The sequence below is a fragment of the Malaya genurostris genome, chromosome 3 (genome assembly GCF_030247185.1).
Source record: "Malaya genurostris strain Urasoe2022 chromosome 3, Malgen_1.1, whole genome shotgun sequence".
Classification (NCBI taxonomy): domain Eukaryota; kingdom Metazoa; phylum Arthropoda; class Insecta; order Diptera; family Culicidae; genus Malaya; species Malaya genurostris.
This window is the reverse complement of record NC_080572.1, coordinates 68582194-68604054: the sequence shown is the minus strand read 5'-3', so window position 1 is coordinate 68604054 and position 21861 is coordinate 68582194. Positions and strand designations below refer to the sequence as shown.

General features: G+C 37.4%; 1 protein-coding gene across 2 annotated transcripts; it reads left to right on the top strand.

Moving 5' to 3' along the window:
* Window positions 1-1797: 1797 nt before the first annotated feature.
* Window positions 1798-21205, top strand: LOC131435507 (putative uncharacterized protein DDB_G0285119). 2 transcript variants are annotated; one of them, XM_058603488.1, is made up of 6 exons: window positions 1798-2160; window positions 2222-2461; window positions 2524-4013; window positions 4082-4144; window positions 19709-19932; window positions 19996-21205. In XM_058603488.1, the coding sequence occupies exons 2-6, from the start codon at window positions 2233-2235 to the stop codon at window positions 20129-20131; spliced, it is 2142 nt and encodes a 713-aa protein (XP_058459471.1). In that variant the 5' UTR covers window positions 1798-2160; window positions 2222-2232; the 3' UTR covers window positions 20132-21205. The 2 variants fall into 2 exon arrangements, with proteins under 2 accessions (XP_058459471.1, XP_058459470.1); XM_058603487.1 differs by having other exon boundaries at window positions 2212-2461.
* The last annotated feature ends 656 nt before the right edge of the window (window positions 21206-21861 follow it).

Below are 21861 nucleotides of genomic sequence, written 5' to 3'. Positions count from 1 at the left end.
ACCTTTACTCTAATAAACGCTCGAGCGGTGGCAGTGCACACCTGTATGTGCTATTCTGTATAAACAAATGTGAATCGCGTTCGGACCTCGAAGAAACATGCGACAGGTAAGAGCCAGTCATCAGTCTGCTAGCGAAAACTGAATATTCAATCTTCATCACTATCTTGCACCGTGAAGCTAATTTGCTTGCAGTGAATTATGGGGCTAGAGCTTCTCTCTTACCGAGAGAAGGAGAAACAGTAGTAGGGGTGAATATTGTTCGCTCTCTTCTATTCTCGTGCATGGACAGCCACTTCAATAAAGCAACAAGGCTCACGCTTCCTCAAAAGCGACATGGTTCATAAAGCAGGTATGTACTGCTCATATCACATTTATCTATCAGTTCATATCAAATTTAGATACCAAATAATCACTATTTTATATATTGGTTGAAGTCAAAAGGGAGATTTAAGATTTTTATATAAATCTAAAAAATGAAAAATGCCATGAAAAATAAAACATTTATTTCAGAAAATCAGCATAGAATTTTAAATAAAAATAAAAAGCAAAGTGAAAATAAAACGCAACTAATAACGTCGTGGGATCTCGAATCGACAAGCCTCCAGAAATCGTTATGTTGTCACTGCCATCCAATCGAAGCCGAAGTCGAGATCCGAGAACTCCCACAACACTACCGATGCAGGTTGAGGTCCCATTACATGGGTCTCTAGCTTCATACCGATTTTGAACTCGTTTTTCGGTGGACCAACGGCCTGTTTGAAGCATTCGGCAGGAGCGGGCACACTTCCGGACTCACGCAGGCACTCGGTCCAGTCGAACACATGGAAACTTTCATACTGGAATGAACCAATCGATGTAGTAAAAAATTGTAATTAAATAACATTTTTAGCAAATATTTACACTACTCACACTTTGAGGGCCACAGTTCGCCATTTTCAAAATCGAGTTTTTCACACTGGAAATTCACGTAGATTGTTTGACGTTTGGTCAATTCACGTAAACCATATGTGATGACTCTATTAATTTCAGAGGATGTTTGTATAACATTCATTTTCGTCACGTAAAATATTCAATTTAACATTTGAAACCAGTTTACGTGATTTTTCAAGTGAATAGAACGTGAATTTTTTATTTAAGTGTTCAATGTGATGTCGTGCGATAGCGTTGCTGAACTAAAGATTGATTTCACTCCAAGCTGCCCTGCTGATAATAACAGCCCCGCTTGTGAGGAATTCTGGTAACCGACAGAAGTTTGACTGCATTCCGATTGCTGTCAAAATTGCCCGGGCTTTCGCCCGTGCAATTCTCTCGCCGTACGTGTCTTGTTTATTTCGCTCTTCCTTCTTTTGTTTTGTTCGACTACATATGATATTCATCAATCCCGCAAGTACATGCAAAATAAAAACAAACATTTACATTTTCCAAAATAAATATATATAAAGGAAAATAACTTATTGCCCTTCATATGTACTTTTTATTGAAAAAATAATATCAAGGTGCTTAAAATTTAGAACCGATTCAAAACGGTTCTGCCAGTCTAGTATGTCAAGAATCTGGCAGAAACAGAACCGTGAAATGTTCTGCCGAAAACGATTGTTGCATTGGAGCCTGACTCTTGCGGAATTCTGGCAGAATGCCGGCAAAATGGCTGGCAGACATAGCCGTCGTTTCGGAGGAAATGTGCCCGCAAACTTCCAAATTTACTTAGCATGACGAAACATGAATAATTTAATTTTGGAGTGTAGCTTCGCATTGAAATATTTCTTTCATTTTCTCATAAGTTTGACACTGGCAAATTACTCAAAATTTGTCACTTGTGCAGCTCAATATAAAATGCCAAAATAAAGAAAATGAAAAAATGTTGAAAGGTCCTACATTAACGTAAAAGGGAAAACGGTAGTGAAAATTGTAGAACATTTGCGTTTTTTTCTTTTGAACTGCTACTAAAATTGTTCTCACATCAAGAACAAAATACTTACGTACCGCAATATTGAACAGCGGAACATATAAGTGCAATTCTGGAAATTACGTATTGAATGCTTTAACCTTCTGCGTTTTGCAAATTTTGGCGAAAGCTCGAAGTCGGTCTGCTGGGTGACGTTGAATAAGGACTAGTAGAGGGGAAGGATAAAAAATAATTGAGTTTCCTTTGTTGCTCTGGTAATTGAGTGGACGTTGAATTCCCATAAAACTACTAAATACTTGTAAAAGTTGATCGCAGTTCGAAACAAGATGGCAAAAGACAACAACAATATCAACATAACGGATGAGTTAACCAGTGGATGTGGTGGTTCTAGTACTGCGGAGACTATCAAACAAAATAATAGAACAAATCAGCAGCAATCGGACGTTAACAGTGGTAGAACCAATGGTTTGATGAACTCCCACTCGGATGGAATCAGTGATTCACAGCATTCTGTAGGCAGTTCACAGCGGCAAACAGAAAGTGAATCCGCCGGAGGTAAGAAATGAGTTTACGTTGTTTGTGGAAAATATTAATACGTTTTGCCGGGTGTATCACAGCTGTGCCGGACTTGCCACGACGAGAGGAGAATCCGTTTTCTTTCAAACATTTTCTAAAACGGGACTCGTCGCTAGGATGTAGTGTGGCGTCTTCTACTGCTACGGTCGCCGGGACTGTGATTAATGGGACCAACATCAATCACAGTCGTAGTACCTCTAACATTAACGGGAACAATAACAACAACTTCATAGATGGTAGCAACAACAGTAGCTCAAACAGCGCAATCATCAATCCAGGAACGAGCGGAGCATCTCCATCAAAATCGGCAACCACCAGCTCACTACATAACACTAGTACTACTGGAGCAAAACCGAAAATTCCTCAGTTCCAGTCCGTGAATACACTTAGCAGCGAGTCCAAAATGAAGCGTTCACCACGTTTTCCGTCCTTCGATTCACAGTCAAGCTTATCGGACTTAGCGGACGATAAATTCATGGCTAACATCTACCACAGTCGTAGCAATAACTCCTTCAACTCCGAATACCCGCTGGGCGGGACTGGATCAATTTCGGCCGGATCGCAGTATGTTCAACGTTCATACTCAAATTATGATATGGAATCTCCCGGTTCAGTGGATTCTCCTCGGTTAGTTGGTTCACAAAATCTACACAACTCGCCAAATTTTAGTGGCAGGAGTCGCGAAAATCTGTCATCATCTCACCGGTTAGGGACTTCCGAATTCTCAGCCGCTCTACCGGATTTTGTGCAAGATCATCTCGTCATGGAAGAGTGGTACAATACGAAGGGGTCACCAAAAAGTGTCTCTCCCGTTTCGGTAGATTTTGATCAACTACCAGATTTCGCCGTTAACAGTTTGGACCCGGAATCGAGCGGTAGAGGGCATGGTCCCATCATCAATGATATACCATTTGATTTGACATACAGCTCGGTTGCAAATGCTGGTTCGACCAGCTCAGCATGCACAAGTGGACTTGGATCATCATCGAACCGTAACCGAACTCCTCTGCGCAACACTTCACCAAACGTCCCGTTGGATTTGCCCCCTCAGAATTTAGAATTTTCATTCGATCTTCCTCGGAGACGAATAAATCCGGCGCATGCAGCAGCAGAACTTCCTCCTGATTTAACCGAAAACAGTGCTTCGGGGCAAGGTTCAAGGTTTGGCTTTGATATGGATCGCAATCATTCGCCGCCACCTTCCGGTTCTGCTGCCGATAAAATACATCGTCTGCCAGATTTCCTGTCTGACGGCCCCATTCATTCATCGGGTCGGCTAGCCGACGTTACTCACGATACCCCACATTTCAACTCGCCGGATGCCGATGCCCATCACCATCAGCAGCAGAGGTTGCAGCTTGAGCGGCAAGAAAATGAGCGGTTGCGACGGGAAATCGACGACAATCGGCGGGTTATGGCCGATCAGGCCCGCCGAATTAAAGATCTAGAAAACTCGCTAGAATCGGCAAAGAGTAGTGCCTCTTTGGCACAGACTGTCGAAGGAATTGAGGAAAATTTGGACAAAAGCTATGTACGTATGCGTAAAAATTGCGGTGAAACTGTAAAGTATTCAACGATTTTTTTCTCTCTAAATTCTAGCTTCGAGCTGCCACTGCCGAATCTCAGGTTATCAAGTTGAGGCAGAAAATCAAACGATTGAATGTGAGTATGACTATTTTCCTCATTGTCATACTTAACTTTCTTGGCGCGTGTGGTATCACAAAGTTAAGATTTATCGTTTCCTTACTCTAGCTTTTTCAATTTTTTTTGGAATCGTATTTTAAACATTTTATGATTCGTTACATGGCAGTAAAAGTTGGCATCGAAATTCGGCTGCATTACTTAGCCAAAATTTCGTTTCGCTTGTAAAGACTGTACTCGAAAATAATGAAACAATTTCTTTTAACGATATTTTTAAAACTCATGAAATAAATAAACACACATTAGCAATTTGTTTAAAACGGATTTGCATTTAGGTTTGGTCGGTTCGAAATTTTGTAACTTAAATGGGTATTGCAACATAGAAGTGTTTCAGTATTACACTATTGAAAAACCTGTCTGAATTGACCTATGTCAACAACAGCCAATCAAAACACGTTTTGAGAAAGGAAAAAAATATCAGTGTTACCGAAAAAAGGCGTTGGTATAAAAGGTAAACATTTTACTGTTAACCCATTATTGTTGCCTATGCAACGGTTGTCGTGTTCTCCGACAAAGACTAGGCCTCTCCCTAGTGCAGAATTGTGCAAAAAAACTGTTGCACAATGGTTTATTTGGAGAACACTTTCACTTTAACAGCGACTGAAGCAGCAGTTGAAGTCGTCAGAGCTGGATGGGTGATCTAAAGTTGATTTTTACAGTTAGAGGCGTGTGCGAGGATGATGATTGCAAGTATATCTGTCAAAATGTAAGGGAATACAAATTTCGACTTGTAAAATTTATTCCTCTAGTGTTTAAAATAACCTCAACCGAAAACCGATACAAATTCAGGATCTCGAAATTGGTCAACATATCTTATAAAATCAAAAATAGTTATACGGAACAAAAGTAATTACATTTTCAAATGAACAGTTCTAGTAACAGGTCCTAATATTCTGCAACAACCAGTCTATGTAGAGTTCAACCGTCAGCCTAAGAAAGGTTCAAATAATGAAACTTACATGGTGCCAGTCAGGTAAAATTAGTTTTGCGTTAGATTGCCGATACCTGCTTGTGAGGAATTCTGGTAACCGTCAGAAGCCCGGCTGCTGTCACTTTTAATGTAATGCTGTACTTTTAATTGAAAAAATAAAACCAAGGCACTAAAAATGTAGAACTGACTCAAAACGGTTCTGCCAGTCTTGTATGGCAAGAATTCGGCAGAAACCGAACCGTTAATAATCGCTAGGCGAAATTTTCTGCCAGAAACGGTTGTTGCATTGTTGCCGGATTCTTTCCAAAATTCTGGCAGAATGTCGGCAAAAATCGAGCGGGTAAATCTGTCCGTCGCGTACAAGTGCGTTAACCGATTCTGCCTGGAATCTGATTCGGAATCTATTTGGCAGTCAATTTATTCCGAGTCAAATTTCGGACGATTTTTCCAAGTGCACACGCCAAGAGCCATCTCAGTTTTGCCAAAATGCAGATCACATAGGTCATTGCTATTAAAGACAATTCATCCAATCCAATTAACAGACATCGATTTTTATAGCTAGGGGAATTATTTCATGGTAGTCGACGAAAAGTAAAACAAACAAATCTCCGTTGCTTGTGATATTAACAGGTGTCTCCGGTATAGTAAAAAGCAACGCAATGGGGCAAAAGGAAACGTAACGTAACATCGACAAAGATAGAAACACTTAGAATAGATTAGATTGGATAATGTAAGTGGATCAAACATATCTACATTGATTAGGGAACTTTTTCTCTCTTTATGGGCTGCTCTGGGGGTGGTTACAACGATCCGCACTTTCCATACCAGACGAACTAGGCTATGGTGCCCAAATGAACACTAGTAACGAATGAGGAAATCCTCCAGCATGTAACCCAAGCGACAGATTCCTTTACGGCTATCAATTTGCAACGAAAGATACGAATATCTTCTATTGCAAGTTCGCCAGAGCAGCCCATAAAGAGAGAAAAAGTTCCCTAATCAATGTAGATATGTTTGGTCTACTTACACTATCCAATCTAATCTATTCTAATTGTTTCTATATTTGTCGATGTTACGTTACGTTTCCTTTTGCCCCATTGCATTGCTTTTTACTATACCGGAGACACCTGTCAATATCACAAGCTAGTAGATTATCAAGAATAATGGAATAATAATAAGATTGATAATAATAATAATTACAATAATAATAATAATATTAATAATAATAAAAGTGAGTGTAAAAATCGTAAGGCATTTTACTTACCAAAAGCAGGGTTGTTACGGTCGCGCGAATTTCGCGGTTTACGCGAATTTCGCGATTTTCGCGGATTTAGCGCGGTTTCTGCTAAGATTTTGATGCTATGGCATGGATTTCACATGAATTAAAAAACATCATTCCACATTTGTGAATCATTTGTTCGAATAAAAAAAGTTCTTTGCGAATTTTTGAAGCTTGTGAGTTTTATGAAACCCTAAAAAATTGAAGATGGGCGAACGTTACAGCAATTGGCCGAGCTGGCCGAATTGGTTAATTTTCACCTTGATTAAACCAAAATTTACTGGAAAGTGGTTCTAGAAAATGTTCAGTGGACAAAATTTAGATTTTATTCTCTTCGATCGCGAGTGATACAAGTTGCTATTTCAACAGAGTTGTTACCAGGAATCACAAAAACTTTTCGATATATGTGATTGCGTTTTCCCATTCCAATGCAGAAATCGAAAGATTTTCGCACTCAAGGATATTGATGTCTGATGGAAGATATCGTCTTAGTGAAAACACATTCAATAATGCTAAGTACGTAATAAATGAAATGCTATTCTTCAATAATATGGTCACAAATTTTGAATATGATAAAAATCGCATTCTTAAAACAAAATTTGCACGACAGGCCTGCGAAGCGAAGTTTGACAAGAAAAGAAACGAAGAAGTTCTGGGATTCCATCCGTGGTGATAAGAAATTGTTCTAATAGTTTGTTGGTTCCACTATCCAACCTTTTCAATTGTTCTTTGCGCTCTGCAATTTTCCCTGAAATATGGAAGAATTCCTATGTGAAATTGATGCTTCCTTCCCCAAATTTAGTAACGTACACTTCCTTCATCATACCTTCTTTACAACCACGACTACAAGTAGATTCTATATACATCGATTTCGCTGCTTCGTTCGACAAAATCAATCATCACATCACGATCTCAGAGTCAATCTACTTAAGACTGGGATTGAACGGATCATTTTTGAATTCGCTTCGAGCATATCCAACTGGTAATGAAATGATAGTGGGAATAGGAGCCTGTACAACCTCACCATTTGCTGTTACCTCTGGAGTTCCTCAAGGAAGTCACCTTGGACCGTTATTAATTTTATTGTATCTCAACCAACTAAATTTTTTATCAAGTGTATGAAACTATCGTTTGCCGATGACTTTCATATTTCATATTTCGAAATGGTTTTAAATGCTACTAAATGCTCCGTCATCTCTTTTAGTAGCAAAAATTCTGTATTCAAGTCCGCGCATCGTTTGTTAGGAATCCAAGTTAAATTTTAAAGAGCACATAGAGCTTACTGTGTTCTAAACCTCTAAACTATTAGGATTCATTATTCGCGTTACTAAAAAAATCTCTGATGTACATTGCTTGTAAGCTCCGTATTGCGCTTTAGTTCACTCAACTCGAATATGCTGCGGTTATCTGGTCACTATATTACCAAAACGATATCCAACGCATTGAAGCGATTCAACGCAAATTTGTCCGATTAGCTCTCCGCCGTCTTCCATGAATATATCCTTTAAACTTATCGAGTTACCATGACCGCTGCAAACTGATTGGTCTCGATTTATTATTTGTCCATCGAGATGTTTGTAAGGCTAGTTTTGTGGCAGTGCTTCAGTCGCAGATCGATTGCTCAGAGTCATTGCAATTATTACAATTAGACATTCGACGTCGTAATCTTCGATTATATGTTAGAACTAATTATTGATATAACAAGCCGATTGGTAGCATGTGACGCATATTTAACAAATGTTTCAATTCTTTCGACTTTCATTTATCACGTAATGTTATCAAGAAATCGTTCCTCATGTGATTGTATTACTTGATTTAGTTGCCATAGAAGTAATAGATTTAAGGAAAATGTATTATTTGTAGGATTGTACTCTGTTGATGCAAAAGATGAGGAGCTTTTATGCCTGCTGGAGAACAAGTTTGACAGAAACTACCTCCAGTGGACTTTTCCCTGATCCAAATAAAACAGCAAAAGATGAGGAGGAAAAGAAAGACATTTAAATTGAAATCTGACAATAGGAGAAGGCTTTATTATAATTGAAACTGAAATTAAAAAGAGTAAATCATGTCATCCTGATGTGGTCTACCTTAAAATTCTTCTTACCAAGAAGGAAATGCACTCCATTCCTGGCAATGAAAGAGCCGATATTTTAGCCAAACGTGGTGCTATTGAGGGTGAAATTTATGAGAGACCAATTGCTTTCAACGAATTCTATAGCTCGTCTCGCCAAAGAACACTTGCCAGCTGGCAAGCTTCTTGGGATAAAGATGATCTGGGTCGGTGGATGCACTCAATTATTCCGAAAATATCGACAAAGGCATGGTTCAGGGGACTGGATGTGAGTAGAGATTTCATTCGTGTGATGTCCAGACTCATGTCCAATCACTACACGTTAGATGCACATCTCCTTCGAATTGGGCTCTCCGAGACTAATCATTGTGCTTGTGGCGAAGGTTATCGAGATATTGATCATGTCGTTTGGACATGCGTGGAGTATCGTGATGTCAGATCTCAACTAATAAATTCTTTGCGTACCCAAGGTAGACTATCCAATATCCCAGTTCGAGACATTCTTGCTTGTCGTGACCTTTCATACATGAAACTTATTTATCATTTCATAAAGAAAACTGGAGTTTCAATTTAATAAAGGCCCCTTTCAAGACTTAGTTCTGATCCCAGCTGCGTCCATGAGTTCAACCAATAGCTAAATTAGAATAAAAATAATGTAATGATACAAACAAACTCGAAACAGTTTATGAAATTATTAACAAAATGTCTGAAAATAACAGCTTATTTTATAATTTATAGAAGTTAATCGTTTGGTTCAAATAATATTTCCGAGTAGATTTCATAATTAATGACGAGTTACCTAAGATGATATTTAAGTAATAAGAGAATATGTTTTAATAAATGCAAAACGTTGTGACTATGTTAGAATTAAATTAGGATAAGAATATTATGTAAAAGTGATGCTACGGCGAAGAAAAACTTATGTAAACTGCCTAAAGAAATAAACGTATTTATGAAGAAGAAGGAAATGCTTGCCGAGCAAGATGTTGAAGCAAAAAAAAATTGTCTTCGCTGAAATCTGTTTAACTATTAATTAACTAAGAACATCGAAAAAGATGTAGAATAAAAATACAATTATTTTCATGGGGTTTCGCGAAGTGACGTGTTGTATGCGAACTTATTTATTGCGTTCATATGACAAACTTATGCAGATTTTTAAAGTATATCTAAGGGAATTTTCAAGTTCTTCGGAAATTATCACCTGCATAAAAATAGTTGTCTAACGCTTCACACGAACATCGCGCGTTTCAGTTTTCAATTTCGCGCGGATTTAGTTTTTGACTTCGCGCGGATTTCGCGCGTTTTCATTTTGAAATTTTCCGTAACAACCCTGCAAAAGTTAGGTAATTTTATAAAATACCTATTTTTCTTCATTTTCTTGAGAACATTCTAGGGTCTGTTTCTTGGTCTTAAATCTTCGATGATAATCCTTTATTTCAGCAGGCTCGGTTTTCGTTAAGAACATAAAATAAAATAAAATCAGGTGTTAGTAAGCTTGTTAAATTATATAACGTAAGGATGCGCATTATTTATTTTGTCACAGTTTTTATTATTGACTTTCTCTCTTCAAATCATTTTGACTGCTTTAGAGCAATTTAGGTCTAAACTAAGTTTTGGGCCTTTTAGTGTTGAGCACGCATCCAGGAAACAAGAACTACATGTATTTCGTGAAGAAATACTAGGTGTGATTGGATGAAATGGTCCACGTGAACCGTTCTCTACCAGAAACACACATCTCACACTCTTAGTTAGAAGGTGACATCTGTGTCCAAATTGGAGAAATCTAAGAACATTCAAACCTTTCTCGATTCTAGAGTGTATTTACACCCGATCAATCAGTTTCGCTGTCATTGCAACTTGTAAACATTACCGACACCGAACCGGATCGGAAAGGTTTGAAAGTTCCTAAACGGTTCATAAAATATCAATTTACTCCTATTCCTGATAACAATAGTCCTCCTTTTTGAATTAAATTCACCAGTCCAGGACGATTATTATATATTAATATTCATCCCAACTAGATCAAGATAATTCAAATTGGTGACCAATTCCAGGCATAAGAATGCTCGAAACCACCTAATGACCTATTGTCAATTTCAAGCAGTATTAGTCCTGTCCACTCTGAGATCGATCCAGATAACATAACAATTTTCATCTTTTTACTTTTATAAGCGAACGATCGATCGATCTCAGTATGGTCCGACTTTGTCAATACGAAGTATAAATTGACTCCCACCCCCATCCGCCAAAGGGGGGTACGCGCCCTGTAGCTCATCATCCAAAGCCTAGGGATCTACATTGATTAGGGAACTTCAAAGTAATAATCGTAAGTACCGCTTCAGACATAAAAGACTATATAGGTAAGCAGGGCCAAGACCGAAGCGGATATAATGCAAAATTTTGCAAAGTTTCATCGACGAGGACATTTAAGACACAGAAGCAGTTGATAGGATGACAAAATACCAATACGATACAGACGCACGACTCAATGATTGACTGGTTACAGGGTGAAGCACACACTTCCTGCCCAAGTGACAAATTCTCTGGCGAACTTGCAGTAGAAGATATTCGTATCTTTCGTTGCAAATTGATAGCCGTAAAAGAATCTGTCGCTTGGGTTACATGCTGGAGGATTTCCTCCTTCGTTACTAGTGTTCATTTGGGCACCATAGCCTAGTTCGTCTGGTATGGAAAGTGCGGATCGTTGTAACCACCCCCCTCGGCCATAAAGGGAAAAAACTGCTCTATGATAGTGGCCCCAACCTTTTTATATCGCGGACAACAGGATAAAATATATATAAAACCGATGGCTTACCGAAACGCAAACACGACAGCGTACCATCTGAAAAAAAAAACTCTAAATTCACGCTACAGACTCATAACAATTATTGACGGTAGCAGAAGAGTTAAACGGATTAGGAAATGACGTTCAAATTGAAATGACATAGCAGTGGGCATCATTGGAATGCGTAGAATTTCTTCTAATTTGCCATTCAAAATTGTTGTCAACATTTGCGATTGACATTTGAGCTTTTAACTTTTTTCTGTACTTGTTCCTCTATTGTCTGCACTTTATTCTGTACTTTGTGTGCTTGTTTCTGTAATTTGTGTGTTTATTCCTGTACTTTCTGTGCTTGTTTCAGAATTTGTTCCTAGTAGAGAGCCGAACAGTTTTGGTGTTTGAGTTAACGGTGTTGTCAATCCTGTTGTCTCAGTGCATTGTGACAGCAATAATTATATCTATCAAGAAGATAAGATTCACATTTCTGGAGTTTAAGTAAAACAACGAATTATAAAAAAACGTTAATCACTTTCTTTCATATAGTCGATTTATAATTTGACTTCACGGCATTGAACCCAAATTTATGTATCGGAAAATGGAAAATGTATTCTGTTCATTTGGCGCCCTTACCTAATTGAACATGTGATTCGAAATAAAGAAACACGAATCAAGTAGGCTCAGTTAAATTTTTGCACACATCAGCTCGTTTAACGCCAAACGATTTTATTAATAATCTAGTGTTCATATTTTGCTCTCCAGCGACTTTTGGTGAGCAAAAGTGAGTATTCTCTTGTACACTTCGAGCTTGGCATCACTAGAGTTTTCGGGGAGCGTCAAAGCTACGGAAATGACACTAAAATTGTTTGGCATCGCTGTGTCGAGGTGAGATTCTCCCACCAACATCAGTAAGAACCAGGCTTCCCAGCAGTACTGCTTTTCAATGACATCCGCCACGAGATAGCATGAACTGTCTGAGCGCAAAGTCGAAAGCCCAGTCTACAATATGTGTGAAGCATATGCCGAACTGTAATGGCAACAGCGCTCGCATACCTAAATGAATGCTGTCACTGAGACACACAGATAAAAATATTTTGTGAATTTACATTTATTTCCATGCACATATTTGGAGCAGGAAATTGAATGGAAATTTACATTACAAAACGAAGTGGTTTGTAAATATACAGTCTTGTTCAATGAAAAACTAAATGAATTTTAATGTAATTTTACATCAATCATGGTTTTAAATCAGATTTTCGTTTCAACTGATGTCTCGTTCATAGTACTATCGGTTTACATGTCGTGTAAGTTTCATCATTTCTTTCTGTGCAGTTTGTACTCGCCAGATTGATGAGAGTATTATATCCGGAGAGTAGTCAAACCGAACGGGCTGTTTGTATCCTGTTTCTTTATGTTCGCTCTTTCGCATGAACTGTTACGGCGACAGCCTTTGAAAATCGAAGACATCCTTTGATTTTTAGGGAATTACTGTTACGAAGGGCTGTCGCGAGCCGGCTGTCTCATCAATGTCTCTTGAAGTAATAAACCGGCTGTTTCGGGGGACGAGCTGTGGTTCATAGTGCGCTCGCACTATTTCGATTGCCTAAATGAAACGGTACTAGTACATACGATTGCGTTGTTGGGATTACCTTTGCAGGAAACATTAGGGTTTCATTACAACACATTACCATTGTGAAATATAGAAATTGTTTTAGATTTATAGATACTGTCAGCGAAGGCAATTAATTTTAATAACTAACGAATATTAAAAGATAAACACTGAGTTTTGTGTAACGGCTCATATATCTGAATTTCTAAAGTATTGATACTTAGTGCTTCCTTCTTATTCCTAAAGAAACAGATACACTTCCATTCATTAATAATACTCCAAAAATGTCTTACGCACCCTTATTCTGAATAATGACGTTTTGATTTTTCGATCGAATCGTAGCTACTTTTCACAACTATTTAATTATTTAGTGTATTTAACGTTACTCCACCAATTGTCGGCACACTTTGGTACCGGTGCCACACCGATTTCGTTTAAATTATAGAATATGATATTCTCAACGAAAATAAAGTGTTTGGTGCACTTTGAATAGTTTTCGACCATAAAATTGAAAAGACAACTTTTATGTTTATATGTGACCAAGTGCTTTCAGATTTTCGATAAAAGTGTTTAAAAAAAATATAATGCAATCATTAGGTTTCCCAAAAGCATCAAATTTTTTGGTTTACCCCAAACTTTGTTACAAATTTAGAATTCTCAATTGTTCTTTTTCACATAAGAATCAATCAACTAATAGCTTAAATTCATTTAAATTTAGTTGTTCATTTAACATTCACATAGGTTTTGCCAGCAGTTGAAGGAATGAGAATATGAAAACGTTGAGTTCTTAATTTGTTACTACCTTTGAGAACCGATCTTCAATAAACCTTTTTTGTTTTCATAAATATCACAAAACTATAAAAATAAGTTTATAAGTTTTTTTTTATGGAATTCAGTGCCTATTAATATAGCTTCATTGCGGCTTAAATTGACTTTCCCTTTGCTCTCATTTCAAGTTTCTATGTACTCCCAGGACCTTGTAATTGAGCTCTTTTTCGTTGAGGTGGTAGATCTTTTAGTACCATCTACACAAATACAGGGTCCGCAACCATGAAGTTGATTGGGGAAGCCCTCAGATAAAAAGTAGTTCAACAGATGGTTGTTTATGTGTTTTTTCCTGATGGTGCACATTAAGAATTTTTGTTTCTTGAATGGATCGAGAAGAAAAGTTCAGAAGATATTTTCAAATCGCAAATCATTTAATTAAAATCTTTGAATTATGAGGTATTTTAGATGAGACTGATGTAGTCACTCTGAAACCCGGATTTTGAATGGCCTCGAAAGACATGTGTTATGTACCATTCGACTCACTTCATTGAACTTTTAACGTAATAATGAGCCCGGGGGAACGATTGATATGTGTGCTTAAACTAACTACTAACTTAATTACTATTGTTTTACTCTGTGGGTTCCGTCAAGGACCTCCTAAGACTGTGGGCCCGGCGGCACGTGCCCCCACTATCCCTTTGTAAAAGCGGCCCTGGTAGAAGTATGCTTGTATGTGTGTGTGTATGGGCACATTGACCGACTTACCCAAACTCTGGGTTTTGTGGCTCCATAGCCTTCCATTTAGTTTCATCCATATCTAACTTCTTGTTTCGAAATTAAGGGATGATCGGTACCAAAACTGGGAATTTAAAAATTTAATTTTCGAATTTTAAATAAATGACAGACAAATTCGTGTCATATACTGCTCTTAAATTCTGTTTCTCCTAGGATAACTAAAACAATGAGTTTCAAACTTCATTGTGGTCGTTCACCAGGGATTTACACCTACATTTTTCAGAACATAATTTCTTTTCAGAAAGAAAACTGTTAAATATGTGCAATGAACTCGGCTCTCAGAATGTTTCACTATTTAGTTCCAATATTTATAGTTCCAAACGTTTGATGTTTTTTTAAATGCGGACACAAGCTACTTAGCTTATTATACTTTAGAAATTTTTCGACATTATTAGACTTGTGACTGTGGAAGTCGGATCCGACTTAAATTCAATAGTTCGCTTTGGTATTCACGAATAACTTTCCTTTTCCGATCCCATGTTCGCCCTGGAAGTTCCGGAATTGAGAGCGTCGTGAGAGCCGACTCAAACAGAAAACCAAAAATGTGTACGAGAATTGTAGCAAGCGCATATAAACTGGATGTGCTGTTTGAAATTTCTATGCACCGCATCTTCTTCTGCGTGCGGCTCGTAATTGCAACATCTACATTTCCAAAATTGGATTGAGCGTAAAAGCACATAGAGGTTATAATACTCAAGAAAGACATTATTACATAACTTGGGGAATTAAAACTTTTTTTCTAAATAAAACAAAATAAACATTCGAATCTGTTACGGGCAACCATGCTGCATTCCATGCTTGGAAACATGTTTTTTGGAAGAACCGGAATTTTTCATTCAGATTTTGCATTCAAAGTTTTGTTGTACGGTACCTGAAAATAAGATGTTTCTAAATGAGTTTTGCCTTGCAAATTCCGACTCCAAATTTTGCACTCAAGGTTTTTATTTGATTAGTGGTTCAATGTACATATAACGAACTTAACGAGCCAGGTTTCGTATTTTTCAGTCCTGACTTGAAAGGATCCGTAGTATTGCAGCATTGGCCATGCAATAGTCCCGTAGACATAAGTCGACTGCAAAGTCGAAGGCTATTCAGAATCACGCTAACGAGTATCGAATACGGAATCTTTGATTTGAATATATCTTTCGCTACAAACATTTATTTACCGTTTACATATAAATCTAAAATCTGATTCAATTGGCTTATACATTCTTGTATAAGGAACGATCGTGCCTTTACTATCCTGAAGGAAGAGATAAAGAGGATGAATATAATGCTTCACGCACATCAGTACGCGCATACACTATGAATGTTATACCGCTGACAGACATGTGATTTCCGTACAATGATTTCTGTACAACGTTGTACGCGTACAACGATGAGGTGACAGACATGTTTTGCGCACAGAATAAATGTACAGTGAAACGAAAAAACTCAAAATTTAGCTTAATTTCCCAGCTCCGATGATCGATAATATTGAAAATAAAAATTTTTGTGGTTTGAAGATTATTACTAGCAACTAATTTATGACAGATATAATCTTGTCTCTCTGTCTTAGCTATTAAACTATTTGTGTGTGAGTGTTCATTAGACGACAGTATCACTCATATCATTGTTTAAATGTAATTAACATTAGAGAAATTTAGATGTTCATAATTATGATGTTCTACCGTAACATTCACTGATAAAAATAAAAAATAAAACAAATATAAATATAGAATGGAGGAAATATGAAAGGCTTTTAGAACTAATTTTCGGAACACGAGCACTATTTTTTTGCAACGACGCTGATTTCTACCAAAATGGTGATGAATCACTAAATTTTGTTTGTAAATCTTACCGACTTTTGCCAAATCCGCATAAATTTCAAGGTGTTCAGTCATAATTCCTTTTTCACCCGCATATTCACGATAAAAATAAGAGCGCATAAGCTATTAAGATTGAGTCTCAAAATAGTAAATAAATCTAAGATATTATTAGCATGTAACCATCAGAAACGGCATGGCACACAAATATTTCAGAAAAATTCTGTCAACGTAACAGTTTATTCATCACGAAATTTTCATAAAACTGAATTTAAAACCTTCTTGAATTTTTAATCATTCCGAAATAGATTTGACATAGGTTTGATGCTATTATATAATAGCAAAGTGCTTCAGAAATCTTATGAAAAACGGTCTACTACACTGGAACATAATCTGATAATGGTTTTATTAGGATTTTGAGTTAAAGTTTAAAGTTTTTATGCTATATTTATGAAGTAACACTGAAAACTATTACAAGTATTTCTTAAATTGAATATGTAACTTGGTACGTGTTTTGCTTCAATTTATCACACTGAAAGACATGATTCGCTGTTCTCTCTATTCATACCCAAAATAAGACTCTTTCTAAACAATTTAAAAACAAGTTTTCTTTCCATCAAACGGCATTCAACCCGATGACACAAGACGAAGTAATAAGAAGATTTAGAGTTTCCAGAAGTGAATATAGGGGACCAATGTTATAAATGGAATTTTTATAGGTCATCAATAAACTGGATGATTACACTATTGGTTTATTCATGTATTGGATATTTATCATTTATTATTACCACATGTGCATTCAAAATATGAATCATTATGATTTTAAATCCATTTCAACAATAATCTTACTTGTTATTGAATAGAAAACAATTACTCAATAATGCTGATTTTTTGTACAAAAATGAATAAATTGTTTTCCTTATTTGTATTTCAAAACTTCACCAAATTAATGAATATTTTTTGGTTTGACTGCTTTTTGAAAATATGCTACAAAGTATAAAAATTTTATGCTGCTTGTTAGCATTTTACCGAGATTTTTTTCAAAATATGACGATGGTTGTTTATTATTTGATGCTCAGAAGAAGGAAATATTGTTTCATGAGTTCACCATCGCTCGCCAATGGCGCTGGTAGCAGTAAACAGTGATGTGATTTTGCACAGTACAACGATGAATGACCGTAGTACGGAAATCACCGTTGTATCATGATGCTCGCGTGATACCATCGTGATTTAGGGTGACAGACATGTGATTTCATGGTGTACAGTGATACCGATATCACATGTCTGTCATAAGCATTACAGCCCACAAACCGAACGTAAACTACCTGAAACGAGCACGCCGAACTGTCTCAGCTGTTGAAATACATAGCTCTTTAATTATGAATATAATTTCTTGAAAACTAACTTTTCTTTCTATGAAATTTCATTGATCGATCGATCGATTCATAGAAGATCGACCAAAATATAAAAATTAACTTTCATTAAAACCAAAGTACGTTCTTCAATCCGTTTCGTATTAGTAGTTTCGTATATTATTAATTATCAATTATATTGTTATCAATGCCCTAACAACGGTGATTGCTATGCGCAATGATCAACCGTTGCGCAAAGCAATCACCAAAGGCAAAATTAAAAACCCACATGCTTCCCTCGAATCGTCATATCAAACCTAGAGAAATATATTCGACCGCACCGGCTACTGTCGCAGACCTGGTCAAGGGAGAGTAATATTTTGCTCTCGACAGAAACAACGCAGTGACTGATACCCGAAGTTTACTGTCGCAATTAGGTTTTGCACGAACATGACAAAACCTCACACAAATGAACAGAATGAACTTTTTTTGACAGTCAACGTCTACTTGTTTACAGTTTAAAAGTTCATCAGAAGTTCATCGTTCGAATGTAAAAATTGCAAGTCACCTCACACTCAACAGATTCATACATATATCGCTCCTTGATGCTGAAAACACATACAGGGCAATCTTTTTAGTTATTTTCACTGTGGAATACGTTTTTTACAGGCACTTTTTCGTCATTTTTTCAATTTTTAACTTGCAGTCGCAAAACAAAACAAGTACACGGCAACTGTCAAAGATGAACTTGATTCATCGGCAGTTCATTTGTGTCGTCATCGTGCAAAACCTAATAGCGAGAACTTCATGCTTCTTCGGCTGTCGTGGACCATGACAAAATGTCTTGAGATGGAATGAACTGTCGAACGAAGTGAATGACGGCAACGTTGGCTGTACAGAACTATTTGTCTAAGGGCTGTCGTGATGAAACCTATCACAAGGCTGTCATGGAAAGAGTAGCATGACAGCCTCAATAATAATGTCGCGCGGCGGTACATTTGGGAAGCCTGGTAAGAACAAACCAAGTATAAAGCGTAAAATGCTTAGGTCGTGCTCTCATTTGGACTTCTGTCGTCAGGAGGAGCAGTCGGCAATGAAAGCAGACCTTTTGCGTGGTACAAACCGCTTTTATTTGGACTTCTATCGTCGGAAGAAGTCCCTAATTCCTAACTCCTGAATTCTTCGAATGGGTTCTTTTTAGAACCATTAACATATTCACAAAGAACTTTGCGAAATTTCACTTTACCGTACTATATGTGGTCCTTTTTTGAACCGGTTGGAGTTCGTAGTTGTTGTAGGAATTTTCTGTTAATTTGCTATATAAAATGCATAGCACCGACTCAGTTTAGGTACGTCGTATCAAATTCTAGTTGTGGAAAAGGGGAAAACTGGAATAATTAATACAAGTGATCAACTAATTGATATTCGAAAGTGAGAAGAATGCGTTTCAGTTATGTTCGTATTCACGTCATCCAATTATATCTGTGACATTACACACCCATACTTTTTAGGCTTTTTGGCATTCGTTGTTTTCGAAACGGTTCTTGCAAAAAATATGTTTTTAAACGTACTTTGCATTGCAAAATCCGTGTCTGGGTTTAGCATTCACTGATTTAAGCTGGTTTTGGCATTCGAAAATAACTGGACGGGGTTTTCAAACTAAATTCTTATCCGATTTTCAGCCGTTAGATTAGCAAAGTCCTGGCAATACATTCCTTTTGTGGAATTTGGTCTTTCTTTTTCAACAGACTTCGCAGCCGATTCTTAGTGTACAGAATCATTGCATGGCTAGTACTATGGGATCTTACTGACACTAACTAAGATAAGAATCCTTCCAGGTCGGGGCTCGAACATACGACAGCTGGCTTGTAAGACCAGCGTCCTATGCATTGAACCACCAACCCGGGACAGATATCTGCATCCTATCAAAAAACATTCCATTACATTGTATACTATTCATAATCATGGGCAAAATATATATGGTATGATTGGTATACGATCAATTTTGATTGACATATCAGTTAAGAATCATTTTATCACATCATAAACTCACTGTATTGAAATGATTGCGAATTTCACACTTCACTTGGTGACTCATGGCGGTATCCTTTCTGTTTTAATTTCAAAACAAAATAGTCGGAAATCGAAGGTCTACGGCAAGAGAACGAGCTTCTAAAGGAAGAAGGTGCCGTTGGGGGAGCAGACGCTGGAATAAATGACGGTGCATGCGGTGGCGTTTCCGGCGGAGGATCCAGAAGCTATAGCGGGCGACTTGCTTCTTCACGTCGTCCGTTTTCGCGTGCCCTGGAGCTCTCACGGGAATTGCGACAGGCGGCGGCTTCGGCGGAAAACAATCTACGGTAAAACAGAAAACTATCGTACCGTTTATTATTAATCCATTTGTTTTTTGTACTTCCTTCCAGGCAACTGCTGACCGGTGTCGATAACTTGCGCATGATGGCCAGTACGATCGAAAATATCGATCGTATCGACATTAGCCATTCGGAAGAGTTCCTCTCCGACAGTGACGACAACGATCTACTTGGTCCGGCATTGTAAGACTGCTGGTAGTTTGGTTTTCGATCTGTATGAGGCAAGACAGATAACTGTTTTGATTTGTTGTCACTTAAAAGCGATTTTGGTTTGCTGAGAATTTAGTCGATTTGTTTGTTATTTAGTCTGTGTTAACACCCGTAGTTAACATGAACTGGAAGTAGGTGCACTAGCCTAACAAAAAAAAATGAGAAAAATTACTTTTTCTGTGATGTATGTTTCGTTTAGCTATTGGTTTTACGATTGTGTTAGAGAAAACTATTGTGGATTCTATCCATTTGAATTTTGAATTGTCCTCTTAGTCAACAGGGAAGTACCCGTCTGTTTCAGTTTTGTTACTGATTTTTTGTTTGTATATTGCAACAGGCCTACCGACTATTCCGTTATAGTTGTAAACCAAAGCTTTCCCCCGTAGAATTTGCGCATATCAACAGCATTCTTGGCAGTTTTCTTAGATAACACAAACCAACAGCGGTACAAGATAGTTTTTCAATATGATTGTGAGTCCGATTTTGTTATATTCCTAGCTAGCATACACGAGAGAGTTTTGCAGTAGAAACATTACTCAAAATAGCTAACATAGAAAAGAATAGATCAAAATACTGCGCACAGACAAAAGCATAATCCATAAGGGAGATTCTTAATGACTATTTCGCCAGATGTCTTTCCATTTGCTACATTTGATAGGTGATGTTCGACTTTTCCTCACTTGTACAGCCATGCGGTAGTGAAAAGACTGACCGAAACAAGTAAAACAGGAAGCAAATAGAGAAACGACTGTAAAGTTACATCTCCATAAATTCTCTCGAGTTCACGTAGATATCGTCGAGGAAGGATCGGGCAAAACATTGAACAGCCTGCCTAGCAGACACCAAATCCATACCCAACTACTCATTCAAAAGCAGATTGCGATGTACAACAAACAAAACACAACATTCACGCACTCTAACCGAACATAATGTATAACAGAAACTCATATTCTATAGCTATATTGTAAATTATGAATGCCTATTCGTTGTTTAGGTTTTATGCTGAAATGGACATGTAAAAATCAAAATCTACTAATGATCATTGTCGAAACGTATTTGTTCTGATGCCATCCGAAAAACCCTTGCACAATGGTTCTTAACACTATTTCTACCGGAACATGTCAAACATGATTCCTTTCAAATTTCAACTGAACTAAGCTTCAAAATGGCTATATAGATAAGTTTCAGACTTTTCGTATAATAGTTATTCGATTATTTTGGTGGTATCATTTTCCTCCCACTCGAGTCGTCAAAAGGTGAGATAACTAATGTCGTTTTCGTTTTTAAACTGCACTACACCGGTGCAGTGCTACACCATGGCATGTATAAACGAACAAAAACGATGAAAACATAAAGTGCGAAAACGACATAAGTGCTCACAAGTTCCTATCCCATGCCTCCCCGTGTGTCGATGATGGCATTTGGTCCAATGTTGCTTGAAAATCCAAAATGCAATGAACGCTAACGATCATCGTTCGCTTCCCTTCGCCTTTTTTCGATAATCGCTCTGATATTCGGACTTGTTCGTAAATTCGAGTGCGAATTTGAAGGTCTATTCCTTACAGTTATTCGCCAAAATCAAACCCCCGAATAGCGGACCTTACACTATCATTAAAAGTGTCATTACTAAAAAATAATGTCATTTTAATGAACGTGTAAGGTGCAGTAATGACGAGTTCTCCATGCAAATTTGGAATATCATTACTT

Excerpts from the sequence above, each read along its gene's own strand:
- LOC131435507 (XM_058603488.1), top strand. The coding sequence starts at position 2,233 with ATGGCAAAAGACAACAACAATATCAACATAACGGATGAGTTAACCAGT. Across the intron at positions 4,014-4,081 it reads AAAATTTGGACAAAAGCTAT|CTTCGAGCTGCCACTGCCGA; the intron begins GTACGTATGCGT and ends TCTAAATTCTAG. Across the intron at positions 4,145-19,708 it reads AGAAAATCAAACGATTGAAT|TCGGAAATCGAAGGTCTACG; the intron begins GTGAGTATGACT and ends AAAACAAAATAG.